We start from the raw sequence: 14,132 nt of genomic DNA on the forward strand, positions 1-14,132 counted from the left end.
AAAATAAAATAAAACTCAAATTTACCTACAATAATAAAAAAAATATTTAAAAATATATATATATTTTTAATATTTAAAAAATATCTTTGAATTATTTGATTTGGTTTAAAAAATTATTGAAATTTGGCTTATTTGTTGCTAACCTAAGATACTATTGTAAGATTTTTAATAAAAAAAAAAAAAAAAATACATAAAATTTTCATTATTCAAATTATCTTTCTCTTTTTCACCTTTTTATTTATTTCTTTTAATTTTTTTTAATATTTTCTTCTTTTCATATTAAAAGCAAGGAACTAGCAAATTTTTACCTTTAGATTTTTTTTTAAAATCACTAAATTACATATACTTCCAAAAAAAAAATTAATATGTAAATTTTAATTGCATTGTACTTGAAAGAAATTGAACATTGTAATAATTACTACAATAAAGGCAAATTAAGTGACTACAATGAGTAAGTGGTTGTAGACACACAAAGGAATTTAAAGATGAGACAAATTTTATATATCAATTATAAGTATATATATAATTTTTTTTAATACATACTCTGTATCATAAAATATAAATTTTATTTAAATAAAATATAAATAATTAAGTTAAAAAATTATATTAAAAACCATTTATTATATAATAATTCAAAAAATATTTATATATGTTTATGTTTTGTTAAATATTATTTTATGTTTTAAGTAATTTAATTAATATATAATTAAAATAAAATCTAAAACTTTAACTTTATTACATAAGTATTTCTAATGGATAGTTATTATTTTTAAAGTATTATAATATCAATAAATTCATTACAAGATCAATCAATTTTATTGTAAATGTAATAATCATCTCATTTGCTATTAGTTCGAAATCAAATATAATATTACCTCTTGTAAGTTTTAGGATTAGTTCATCTCTCGAAACATAACCTATAGGAGGTTAAAACTTACTAGGTTTAGCCAAAATCATGAATCTGCTCAAGTGTCCACTTGTTGCTAGCCTAGTGCTTTTCCTCCTATATGACCAACACTTGCATACTCCATATAATGTTGTGCTTTACAAATGTCCAATGACTGTTGATCTACAAGTATAGGGATGCAAAACTTTTGATCTCATAGAGGGCTCTTGTAGAGTGGACCAAAATCGAGTTTAAGTTTGCAAAAGCACTCTCACAAGTTGCTATTAGAAAAATTCTATAGAAATTCAAACCATTGCTCAACAAAAAATTGTTGGCTATAAGAAGGAAATCGCAGGGATCACCATTGTATTCAAAGCCAATGCCAACGGAACCCACAAATTGCCATTGATTTTTTATCAGCCATGCCTAAAAGCTCTGCTGCTTCAATTGTTGCACAAGCAAACAAATAGTTTTTTTTTTTTTTTTTTTTTTTTTATTATTATCAATCCAATAAGAAAGCATAGATGACCAAGGTTTTTTTTCCTACGAAGGTTCAAAAATCTTGACAAAGAGATGGGAAGGGCACGCGGGTGGATCTTGCTCCTTGTAGACAATGCACTATTGTATATTATAAATGACCAAATTTCTCCAAAAATGGATATTTGTGTGCTTTTTCCAAATGTAACTTCAAAGATCCAACCAATAGATGTTGGAATCATTGCAGCATTCAAGCAACACTATCAATGCTTCCATATGTGGACAATCAAAATGAGATTAAGATACAATTGTGGTAGTCACTTATAGCTTAGGCAAAACTATCTCCAAAAATAATATAAAATTGTTTCCAACATTTTAGATTGTTTGAGTAGACATCCAAAGTTGATAGACAATCAAAGAAAATGGTGCACATATTGAGCTTGGTGATTGCAAAATTGTTGAGTTTGTCTGTCATCAATAAGCAGAAGGAGGTGAAGGTATTAACAACACCTTCAAAGAAGACTGTGTACTAGCGTTATTTATATGCAAGGAAAAGCTATAGAGCCTTTTTGTGGTTATTTCCATGTTGGACATTGGAGATGTAGGTAAAGAAACTATCTACAAGACTCTTTGCAACATTCAAAAGAAGTTGTATACAAAAGTCCTTGAATAGACCATGTTAGATTCTTCGCTAAGCTAAATTCTCTACTATTTACACCCTCTTCAAAGTTATAGCCTTCTAGTTTTTCCCTCCTTGGCCATAACTGATAACTTATGAGAATTATAACTTCACTATAGTGTAACCAAGTCAGTTCAATTTATCAAAACTTATCACCGGTTATAACATACTGAAAGGTAACTTAAAAGAAATAATACTATATATTTCTTTGTACAAAAAATACATTAATTATCACATATTAAATTAACATGTGTAAAAACACATTTGCAAAAGGGTCATCATTGAGAAAAGATAATATTCTCATGAGAATACTGGAAAATTCTTCCTGCAAATTCGAAGTATTGGAGGGCATCCTTTGAGGATTGGCTAGGGTGATGTCAATGCCAAGTCTTGTGCACAATATTTTTACACCTGTGTATGCTATCAAGACGAATCACAGCATCTCTGAGAGCTACTATACCAAGATTATGATCTATTGTTCCACACAGAAGAAATACGAGGAAAAACAAAAAAGCAAAAAACAAAAACAAAATAAAAGAAAAAACAAAACAAAACAAAACAAAAAACAAACAAACAAAGAAAAACAAAGAAAAACATATCAGACAAAAAAAGCAGAAAAATAAAAATGAACCTGTCACTCAAAAACACTATCATCCCTTTAGCTGTGTCAGATGATTGAATGCAGTAAAACCAGTTTCACTAGGTGAATGTAAAGCATGTCCTTGCCCAGTGGTACTACTTCCGAAGAACTAAGGCAGCTTTGAAGCTCTGAACAAGGATTTCATGATTAGAGTTGTTCCTTCATCGTCAACTCTGAAATGTCTCCAAATACTGCTTCCTCTACATACATGCAACCATTGTTGCAACTGCACCTGGCCAAATTTAATTTAGACCAAGAAGCTTGTACCTGGTCTAGAAACCTTGCAGGTGGGTTCGAGGGAAGCAAGGAACGTTGGGGTAGAGTGTATCATCACTCAAAGCATCGTCATCAACCACAAGGTCCTTCGGCAACAGCCCGAATTCAAGTTCGGGTTTATCTGCTTGTTTATCCTCCCATTTTCGCAACTGCAGCAAGGAAGGGTGAAGTACTTTGGGCTTTGGTACTACCTGCATTCATTCCAGAAGACGATTCATGGTGTGCATCATCCAGAACTGAGAAAGGCGGAGGAGGGAATGCTGAAGAGTTCAGTCTTCAATAGTCAAACAGGCGACCATGACTGGGTTCAAAGTCTCAGTTCAGGAAGAGCCTAGCCAGAGAATTTTCAAGTAATGGTGAGTAAAAGTAGACCAACTCACATAGAGCACTGGTCTCTCGTAATTGACAAGGGTGGGGCAATCAAGGAAGAGGACTTGTAGCTTTTTCGAATCGTACAATCCTGTCAGAGTTGTGAGCTGTTGACTCCATACCATAAGGCTGGATAGCTCGAGGCAATTGTCAATAACAAGGCTCTGTAAATTGCGAGCTTCTATCAATGCCTTCGTGAGGGATTTTGAGCGACTTAGAGATAGCCACTCCAGCGATGTGCACTGTCCCACAAATACATCTGATAAGACATGAGAAACCCGACACAGTAAACCATTGTTCACACACTTGTGCGGTAGATGAAGTTGGAAACATCAGGTTCAATAGTTATTCTGAAAATTCGAAAACTATTCGTGCAAAGAGCAGTACCTGTATTAGGACAAACTCTAGAGCATCCATGCAACCAATGTCGAGACGTTTCAATCCCGTGAGAATCTCATATGGTGATAACACAAATCTCTTTAAGAGATAAGCTCCTCGTATACAGAAAAATTCCTGGAACCCGTTCTTGAACCAAGTTAGATGTCCTATGACTTTTAAATGATATTTTCCAACCAAAGAGAGGGTTAGACTATTCATTGCAGAAAATGGCTTTTCTAGAATACTTGGTCAAACAAAATAGCGTTCTCAAGAGAAACAGTAAATCACAAACAAAAATATGTCATTACACACGAGCATACCATTAGGGGCACTGACCAGGTTAGGTCGTGGGATGCTAAATAGCTCTTTTAAGAAATCCTCTGCAAGAGTCTTGCTCCATATCATGTCTAACTGCAGGCACTTGGGGATTAGAGACACGGCTGCTTGCAGAAGAGTTCGGTGCTTATATTTGCTCTTGTACACATAAGAAACGGTAGCAAAAATATGTAGCAAGATTTGCCAGACCTCTTTGACAGCTGCAAGAAATTCTATTCGAATGACACCAAACTTTGGCGATAACGCGGAACTTGGCATCGACTCATATGGTCTACTCCAAGTTCCCCACCGTACAGTCTGTTGTCAACCACCAACGTGATTAATATACGATCAAGGATTACTGAAAAGAACAGGATTGAGGGAATGGTTACTGAGTTGAGCACATAGTTATATCAGCACTCATAAATAGCAGCAGCTACCCTTTAGATCTTTGAGAATAAAATCCAGCTGACAAGCTCAGATAAAGCATGCAGTCGGAATGTCCCATACCTTCGCCCAACCAGGGTCAGGCTTCCGTTTTTTTCCTTTTGCTTTCTTCCCCTTCCCTTTCTTTTTGGGACCCATCTCCTTTGGAACCTTTTCAGTTACACCCTTGTAGAAACGCTATGACCAGTTCAAGCCATGGTAAGGCCATAGCCAGCTCGGGCAAACTCTTCGCACTGCATATGGTTCCACATCAAGGCACTACGAATCAGCATCTCGGGAATGAAGGATGAGATCTATACCATAATTATCTTGGAAAACGAAATTGACTGCAGCTAATTGGTATGAAAATTAATGAATTGAATCGCTTCATCTCCACTGACTCTAGAATTTCGAAGGAAAATTGTCATCCATTGCTGGAATTAGTTCACAGCACTCCGAGGCGTAATTTTTAGGTCTGATGTGATCTGTTTTATGTAACAGTTTCCCAGCTGCTAACGCTTCATTTCTCTCAACGTGCCATTCACAGCGTCTGCCTGCCAATTGAAAGATTCAAAGATTACCTCAAGGGCCAACTTCACTCCTATCGGTTTCAAAATTTTCAAAGTTTCTCATGCACCAACAGTCGAAATCGTAACGCAAACAATATGGCTAATTTCGTGGCTATGGCGTGGAGGACTTTTAGTTCACCCAAAAGGTTTAGAGCTACTGTTATTTCGAACTACTACTCGAACCTCAAGCAGGTCATCAGTCTGATAGCTAGGTCTGCATGATTTCCCTCCATCCATTGCAGAAAATCACAACACAACTTCTCGTCAAACGCAACTACATCAATGTAGGATCTAAAGCAAAAATTTCACTCACACCTATACCGGATGTGCAGCTCTAAACACAATTTCCCAAGAACCCAACAACTTAAACCTTCCTTACAAATTTCCCACTCTCTTGAACTGCAACTCTGGCCCTGGTCGACGTCCAACGAATTCTCCCTAACCAAGTAGAATCGACTGCAAGGCAAGGTTGAAATGAAGAATACACACGAGTAACCAACAGCGAGAGATTGCCAGAGCACAGCGCAGCGAAAGTATTTGCGACGCTGAGCTTCCACGAGGAAGTCCTCCAGATACAACGACTAGACAGATGGGGAAGTAGCGGAGGAGGGGGAGGAGGCGGAGATTGTGTAGCCTGGTGTAATACATTGATAGAAAGCCCCAGAAATCCTAGAGCTCCGGGAGATGGAGAGTGTTGCATTCGGTTACGACGCATCGCGATGGTTGAGATCAGCGCAAAGCGCCGCGATGAAGCCAAACGTCGAGGCTCAAGCGATGGTGATGGGACTCTCTCAACCAACCGAAACCGAGAACCATGCTTCGAAGTTTCGAACTCGCGTGGTTTGCCACTAAAATTTGGATAAAGAAAATGTGAAAAATCAATCAAATTTTCACTTTGGGAATGATGGTTATAGCAGAAATAAAAATAAATAAATAAATAAAAAAATCCCACTATCTATATAATAAGGAAATTTATATATAAATATAAGACAAAGAGATAAAGAAGCCTTCTCATTGGCTAAAATCAAAGAAATTGTTAACCAGCATAAAATCTTACATAACCAATAGAAAGACCTCAAGTTTATTATTTGTAAACAACTTTCAGCTAATTGCACAGTGGCACAAGTTTTGCCCAATGGCACAAGTTTCCACTAGTCTTATAATAAAAAGATTTGAAGTTGTTTCACCAATTTCAAAATAACTTGTGATTTTATGTGATTATGGGTGATTTACTTGTGTTTAAGTGTATTAGTAATATGAAATCAAAATTCATGATTTTGTAATCACTCATATTTTTTAGAGAACGTCCATAGGTGTCATATGTTTAACATAAATTAACGTTTTAGTTTTACACCTTATGTGTTAAATTTAATACAAAAAGTCTGAAATAAATTTTACATTTTTTTAAAATTTACAATGTAACTCAATGAACAGTTTTCGACATAATTTTATTAAAGATTTTTTACAGATTTTTTTATGGCTTTTATATATAGCTTTTTGAGAATGTATTTTTAGTAATTTTTAGTAATTTAAAAAATGCTATGTTGCTACCTTGCCACTACATACTTTTATATAATATTATTTGATTTTTTATTCAAATGGATGGATTAAGTAGCAATCATCAAGGAACACTCGACTGATTAAAAAGTTAAAAACGTAAATTTTTCTTTTTTTAATAACATCTATAATAATACTGTTATGTTTGACATTTTTGAGAGAATTCAGTTTATTATTGTAGCATATTTTAGTTACAACCTTAGTTACTAAAAAAAATTAAAAGAAAGTTACTTTTTTGTATATATATGTACATATTGAGAATTCAATTGATATTATCTATATTTTAAATTTTTGTTAAACAAAGTTTTTGTTGCTTTAATCTACAGTACCACTATACATCTCTTCTTAATATTCTAAAAGTACAAGTTTTCATAAACATGATTTTTCTAAAAACCAGTTGCTAAAAAAATGATGTTACAAACAATGAATTTGAATAAGTTGAAAACCTGCTACAACTTTGTAAAACCTTATAAAAGCTTCTAGTAACTTTTGATACAAGCATTTAGAAATATGTTACAATTTTAGATAAGAAATCAAATTGTTGATTTTTTAATTTAAAAAAACTTCTTCGAAGCTTGCTTAGTGATACCAAAACCCAAGTAAGAATCGATTTGTTTCATGAATCTATGCATTGCATTACGAGGTTTCGATTCTGTAAAACACCTCAGTAAAGCACCGAAGTTGGAACAAACAAACTTGACTCCACTGGGCCATCAAAAATCAGAGTAGAAAAGCTGCTGTGATAGCGCATGCTCAGCTTTATCCAGGAATAGCAGGTGCCGAGTAAAAGAAGTAGAAGCAGCAGCAGCAGAAGAAGTAGAAGCAGAAGAAGTAAAAAAAGAAAAATAGGAGCGCAAAAACACACATGTGATAAGGCAATGCTCACACTCAACGTGGCAAAAACGAAGCACAAAAGTGTCGGTGAAGACAGCTTGGCTCGACATTCTTGCAGTTTTCGAGCTGTGACAGTAGATCACATCTCCTTCACAGTGATTCTCGAGTGTTGTTAGTGTAGCATCAACAAACATCTGATCTGAAAAAGCGGCTGAAACTACAGCTTCAAGTGGAAACGCTGAGGCGTGACTCTATGCACAACCAGATTAGAAAACATCAGTTCCATCGACACAGAAGGATAGCAACCCCGTAGAAGGGGTTCACCTTGTTCATGGGTTCAGCTTGCAAGAACAAATGACCCAACAGAGCAAATCCAGGCCGTCGAGCTATCTGTCAAAAGCAACAGGTAATTTTTTTTTTCTATTGTGCTGCTAATGAGATCACAGTGCCACGCGACAGCTCTCAGACCTGACTGATTCTACCTGAAAACTGTAAAATGAAAGAACAACATGATAAAAACCTCTGATCTTGTTGCCGAAAATAGGGGTGAGTTGCCGATTCTTGCCATAAACCACACTGATTGCAGCCAACGACGTGAAGGATGCTCACTCTCTTTCGCTCACTCTCGCTGAGTTAGCCTTCCAAAGCAGCGGCTCCGGAGATAATCTCGATGAGCTCGGTGGTGATGGCGGTCTGCCGTGATCTGTTGTAACTGAGCGTGAGTCGAGAAAGCACATCACCAGCGTTACGAGTGGAGTTGTCCATGGCCGACATACGAGCACCCAACTCACTCGTGGCATTCTCCAGCATGGCATTGTAAATCACCGACGCCATTTGAAACTCCGCCAAATTCATGAGCATGTCGCTAGGGATTTCGTCTCCCTCGAATTCATACGAGTTCAGGTTGCAAACTTTCTGTCCTTCTTCAGTTTCGAGCGTGGCCGTGGACAGGATGGTGGCGACGGTGGGCATAAAGGACACAGCCGACTCGAACTTGTTGAACACCAAGTGAAGGGCGTCGTATTTGTTGTCCTTGAGGATCGCATCCGAAATCATGGCGCACTGCGTGAAGCTGATGCCCTCTTTCTGCGTCTCCGTGAAGAAAGATGAGAAATGATTGCTGTACTCCCGCTGTAACTGCGCCTTGCCCTTATCCCCGATCAGCACGAACTTGGTCTCGTTCGACTCCGCCGCCAATTTGTTCATCTTGAACAATGTTCGGGAGTATTTCGCCGACGTGGAGTTGATGCCGCCGCACAGACCCTTGTCAGAGGCCAACACGACCACCAGCTTCTTCGGGGAAGTGATCGACGGCTCGTCGCCGAGGAGCGCTGTGAATGGCTGCCACATGCCGCGCGACTTCTCAGCCTTGACCTGCATCGTCCAGAGCTTGGACGCTGCCACCATCTTCATTGCCATGGTAATCTTCTTGATGTTGTTCACTGATTTCATGCGGGCTCGCACAATCTGGTTGGACACGCAACGAGCCCCAAACGGCGTAAGGTCCTTGCGCTCCAGTGCCACAGACCAGCCCCGTGTCGGCACAGAACCCACATGACCCTTTCTTTCCAACAACCGGCGCACCGCGAAACTTGACAATGATCCGGCTCTTGTCGCCATCGCTGCCGCTCCCTGATCTGCGTCTGAGCTCGCTGCCTCTATTGGCAATGCAGCCGAAAAGTTAGGGTCCATGTGAAAAAACTCGGCAACAGACACGCATATTTACATGCAGCGCATGCAAACGTTAACGTAACTGTACACGGCAGTCATCTTTATACATGTAGACGTACGAAACAAACCTTAAATTGTTTCAAGTTTAGCTGCCCGGCTTGTGAGACACTGTGTTGGTCAAGACCTGGTCATCACCCTGCCCACCTTTGAAATTTGCAGCCCTCGGAGTGGATTCGATCATTTCTTCCTCAATAATGCAGACCGCGGTTTATCAAAACCTGAATCAGATCCATACTTGAGAAGGTGATGAAACAATAATACTTGCTGTGATAAAGGTGGAGAAATGAGTGATAGCCGTTGCAAACCACAACTGAAGTGGACTTGGACTGAAAATTATATTTAATGCATGGAACTGTAAAGTAGAAGATGAGAGTAACCAAGGATAGTTCAGAAGTGGACATCGTGTAATGGTTTGCAGCGTACCAGTGAAGTACGTGGAAATTGAATTCATGCAAAGGTGGGGAATGAAACACCAGTAAAGAGGATAAAACTAAAGAGTGGCATTAAAAACTTAGTACATAGATGACTGCTGCAAATTGTGGTACTGCTTAACCGGTCTCAGTATTATGCTCGAGTTGAGCAAAGAACAAGCTAACGCAAGGACTTCCTCTTCGCGAAGTACAGTCTCTCCCTTATTACAAAAATTTGTTTCCAACCTCTCTACTTGCTCAAAAGGGAGGAAACTCAAAAGCATGACCAGTGAGGAAAACATCGGCGAACTGTTCCATTCAGTAGGTAACAAATTTTACCACAGAATACCTGCTTTCTCTTCTATTCAGCATTTCTCTCTCGAAAGTAATGTAATTTTTCTTCAAATGAAGAAATTGAAATCACTTGGCTCCAGAAGGAATATCCACTCCTTCGTCAAAACCACGAGAGTCTAGAATTACATTGGCATCAATTTGCTTGTCATACTTCCGTCTCCTTCTCTGCTCGTACCCTTCAAAGCCTTCCATCTTCAGAGGACATGGCACCACACACATCGAAGGCACGGTTCGTCAAAGCCATGAAGAATCCCACATGGACATGCAAAAAGTGCTGAAAAGTTTGGGAGCTTCTATATTTTGAGTAACCATTTTGAGTAAACCTCAATAATCACCCGAACTTTTCATTTGTAATCCAGTGGTAATGCCCGACAGTCTGCGTGAATAATACATAACTAAGTGTTCTAAAACTTTGAACTAGATAGGGAGTTACTGACCTGATGCAATTGATCAGCAGGTATGAGTGTATCATGCAGCATCAGGGTTTGGAGAGCTGTGCAGTCTCGAAGTAGAAACGGAGGAAGCTGTTTAAGTCACAGTCGAATATTAACTTCAAGATTTGTATAGAATTCTGAAACATCAATATGCAATAGTTTCACATGGACCCAAGCTGGCATTGAAAGGTTAAGACGAGAAGAAACCTGCTTTAATTTTTGGTTACTCAAAATGAGAGTTTTCAAATGCGATAAGCTGCCCAAAGGGTCTGGCAGCTCCTGCAGCATGTTATCTGGCACAATAGAATATTGTCAGATTCTGGTTCTCACAGACGTCATAATTGTGAACTACGAGAACTTTTCTACAGAGCATTTTATGACACACAGAAGTTCTAATGGGATTGTCACGTCCTAGGGGGGTTTTGTGATGTACCGTTCGCAATAAGTTCTTCTAAAGACTTGCAGTTGCCAATGGACTCAGGAAGTGTTTCCAGGCTGTTTTTGCTCACATCCAACTGTATCAGCTGGGGCCAAAGAAACCAAGAAGATTAGATACCGAAACGATAACGATGACGATACAGAACCTTAATGAATCCGTCATTTCCTGCCGAAATTCTAGGCATCAACGATGGCCCACGCCAAAAACACCTGCAGAACGACCCTGCCGAGCTCCTGAGAAGCGCATATGCAACACCAGGTATTGTGCTGGAGGATATTAAAGGGTTCAGTTTGGACGTACCACAATCCACAACGTCTGAAACTACCACGAAAATACAATGCAGGATTTTAGGAATAAGATATGATGTTTGAACTGTACATTGGAGAGGTTTCCGATGGTGGAGGGCAACGACTTCAGGTTGTTGCCAGATACTGAAAAACGCTCGAGCCGCTGTAGTAGTCCGACTGCGCACATGGTGCTGAGGTTAAGGGCATAACTTGTAAAAGAAAAAGAAAAAGAAAAGCATGTTAAAGCAAATTCCTATAGCTTACAAAATGAAACATGGCTTCTTTCATGGTTCCCCTAAGAAAACATCATTTAGTCGTGTATTCAAACTATACGGCATACAAGATGAAACAGTCAAAATAAGACGAAAAAGATGCAACAATTTTAGGATATGACCTTCTTCCGGAAGCAGGCTAAGGCGGTTTGAATCAAGTAACAGAACTTTGAGCGATCGAAGTTTACCGACTGTCAACGGCAACCTCTCCAACAAATTCTCCACCAAAATCTATACATATCCATATAAGAGGAAAGTGTACACCACAACTTATGCTGGAAGCAAATCAATTTGTTTTAAAGAATATTCAAAAACACTGAGGAACAACATGATACAGCAACCCCAAATGTTACATGGCAATCTAGATAATCCCCCTCTGCAAATATATTTGACAGGAAAGGAAGTCTTACCAATCTTTGAAGGTTGACAAAATTCTCAATCTCCTCTGGAATAGAACCTGTCATACATAACAGCAGAAAGCTTTATAACAACCTAGTAACACGAGATAGGTGGAACCCGACGCAGCGACGAGAAGGCTTCGAGATGCAATTCCATGTTTGTTAATGCACAGCTTCACAAATACCACAAACTTTCAGTAAAATCTCAGAACGAAGAACAATTGGAAGAACAAACCAACCCAATTTGTTGTGAGTAGCATCCAACGTCCGCACAGAAGCAGCGATGCTAACCACGTCCACAGGCAGCTCCTACAAAACCAAACAACATCCGATCATACCTCAGAGCTAAAATTCAACACCCTGGTCACAATTCTGAATCGCGGAACCTTTTCAAAAGGTAAGAGCTCCCAAACCACCCATTCTCACAATCGCAGGTCGAGAAAAATAAATAGATAAAAAAAGGAGAAATTGGGTACCTTGAGCTTAGAATCGCGAAGAGCAACAATGCCAGTGCTTCGCCATCGGGTAGCTCGGTCGTCTTTGCTCAATCCGCCAGGTTTGGCCTGGCAGCACCCCATTGATTCGACCCCAATTCAACAAGAAACCAAATCAAGCAACCCAGAGTGACAAATTCTCTGGTAATGGGCCAGATTCGAGTCGTGCCCACCTTCAGAAATAACTAGATCCACCTGTTCTTGAAAGCTAGAATCTGATCAAACCCTAAACATAGAATAGACGTAAGCCAAGCAGACACGACTTCGGCGATTTCAGCATGACTTGTGTTTCGATCTCGGCGTAGATGAGAGATATGGGAATCCACCACAGGCTTGGTGGCTACTACAACTGCCGATCGGGATATCAGAATCAGAACCCACGCACACTTTCGATCCGTGGATCGATCGATTAGTTGCTTTCCGGATGTTGCAAAAGCTGCGTCGCGACGCCGAAAACGTAAGCGACGTCGGTACCGACAAACCTTTGTTCTCATATGTGCAGTGTGAAGGTAGTGTGATTATTGTAATATTGTTGATATATTCTGTTGTTGTTGTGTACGTAAATTTATTTAATTATTATGAATTTGATTAATCAACCATCGTATAGTAATGTGCGCAATTTTTATTTTTTTTCAAATTGGATTGTGGACGACATTTGTTACGACAATGGTAAGAGTTATATATATATATATATATATATATATATATATTACAAAATTAAACGCTTGTTAAAATTTTATTTTATTTTAAAACCTGGAAAAGAATTGTAAAGGTTTTGGTATACTTACTAGTTGGATATATATATATAAATATATAGTTTTTTTTTTTTTTTTTTTTTTTTTTTTTTAATTCAAGAAATTGAGTTGTTTGTTAAAATATTCATATTAAGATGATGGTTATGGTAGTGACATTTAGAATTTTTGTATTGTAGCTAATTTGTTAGATAATTAAAGATTATTAGAAAAGTCTAAATCAAAATGTTTTTTCTCTAAAAGTAAAATAATAAAATTAGGCATTAAAATTGTATGTCTCAACAAATATTATATTGCATTGTTTTATAAATATTGTACTTAAACAAGTTATTAAGCTATTTTTGTGCTATTTTTGTGAATTCACATGCATTTGTATGTTTTAAGCGCCATAATGTATTTGCAAATATATAAGGGAATCGACCATAAGAATTTGACTAAATCTATAATATTTGGTATGGAGAAGATTGTTTCATCTATATAAATATAACCAAGTAATGTTTTTGTCTTCTTTCCATGCTCATGTTAGATCATTTGCTTAGGTACAAAAGTATTTCTAACAAGGATTTTAGTACATTATTCCAATAGTTTTTAAATTCTCTTTAGGCACATTTTATAATTGGTGTATATTATTGCAATAGAGATTTTAAAAGAATTGGTGTGATTTTGTAAAGAAGGTGGTTTAAGTAATATTTTGATACATAATGCTAACAAAAGTATCATTATGCATTACAAAAATAGATTCATATATATCTTCTTTGCTTTGTCGAATTTGGTTTTTTATACCAACACAAATAATTTGGCAAAGATGAAATATTACATGACAAAATAATATCACAAATCACAAATATTAATTCAAATGCTTGATATATCAAGGACATGAACCACAAAAAAATTCTAAAAATAATAATACAATTTTATATAACCAGAAGAGAGAAAGTAAACAACTAAAAGATAGATATAGAATTGAAATTAGAATGGCTATTACCAAATGCAAAAAGACTAGGAAGTCTTAAACTAAGATAGTATACAAGAAAGACATTGATTAGAGTGAAGAAGGCTCATTCTTGCCTCTATATATACTATCCATTAAATAATTATGTGGCAATTTCCTATAAGCTATATGACTCATGTCCAACTTGTAAGACATGTGTCTAA

The 14,132-nt window shown here is 37.4% G+C and overlaps 3 protein-coding genes across 11 annotated transcripts; all 3 read right to left on the reverse strand.

The window, feature by feature from the left end:
* Window positions 1-2,219: 2,219 nt before the first annotated feature.
* Window positions 2,220-5,798, reverse strand: LOC112295836 (uncharacterized). 9 transcript variants are annotated; one of them, XM_024547832.3, is made up of 7 exons: window positions 4,848-4,990; window positions 4,531-4,700; window positions 4,042-4,338; window positions 3,715-3,840; window positions 3,339-3,569; window positions 2,950-3,149; window positions 2,220-2,453 (listed from the first exon to the last, which is right to left on the reverse strand). In XM_024547832.3, the coding sequence occupies exons 2-6, from the start codon at window positions 4,603-4,605 to the stop codon at window positions 2,955-2,957; spliced, it is 924 nt and encodes a 307-aa protein (XP_024403600.1). In that variant the 5' UTR covers window positions 4,606-4,700; window positions 4,848-4,990; the 3' UTR covers window positions 2,220-2,453; window positions 2,950-2,954. The 9 variants fall into 9 exon arrangements, with proteins under 9 accessions (XP_024403600.1, XP_024403599.1, XP_024403602.1 ...); XM_024547831.3 differs by having other exon boundaries at window positions 2,220-2,462; XM_024547834.3 differs by lacking the exon at window positions 2,220-2,453 and having other exon boundaries at window positions 2,663-3,149; window positions 4,042-4,116; window positions 4,231-4,338.
* A 1,832-nt stretch (window positions 5,799-7,630) lies between these two features.
* LOC112272675 (ATP synthase subunit gamma, mitochondrial) lies at window positions 7,631-9,335 on the reverse strand. The gene is made up of 2 exons (XM_024500672.2): window positions 9,206-9,335; window positions 7,631-9,062 (listed from the first exon to the last, which is right to left on the reverse strand). Exon 2 carries the CDS (start codon window positions 9,024-9,026, stop codon window positions 8,040-8,042), a length of 987 nt encoding a protein of 328 aa, XP_024356440.1. The 5' UTR covers window positions 9,027-9,062; window positions 9,206-9,335; the 3' UTR covers window positions 7,631-8,039.
* A 282-nt stretch (window positions 9,336-9,617) lies between these two features.
* LOC112272676 (plant intracellular Ras-group-related LRR protein 7) lies at window positions 9,618-12,713 on the reverse strand. The gene is made up of 9 exons (XM_024500673.3): window positions 12,208-12,713; window positions 11,971-12,040; window positions 11,744-11,790; window positions 11,456-11,564; window positions 11,153-11,238; window positions 10,769-10,859; window positions 10,543-10,628; window positions 10,339-10,425; window positions 9,618-10,093 (listed from the first exon to the last, which is right to left on the reverse strand). The coding sequence occupies exons 1-9, from the start codon at window positions 12,307-12,309 to the stop codon at window positions 9,968-9,970; spliced, it is 804 nt and encodes a 267-aa protein (XP_024356441.1). The 5' UTR covers window positions 12,310-12,713; the 3' UTR covers window positions 9,618-9,967.
* Between the last annotated feature and the right edge of the window lie 1,419 nt (window positions 12,714-14,132).

This window comes from Physcomitrium patens, chromosome 19, assembly GCF_059467195.1.
Source record: "Physcomitrium patens ecotype Gransden chromosome 19, ASM5946719v1, whole genome shotgun sequence".
NCBI classification, from domain to species: domain Eukaryota; kingdom Viridiplantae; phylum Streptophyta; class Bryopsida; order Funariales; family Funariaceae; genus Physcomitrium; species Physcomitrium patens.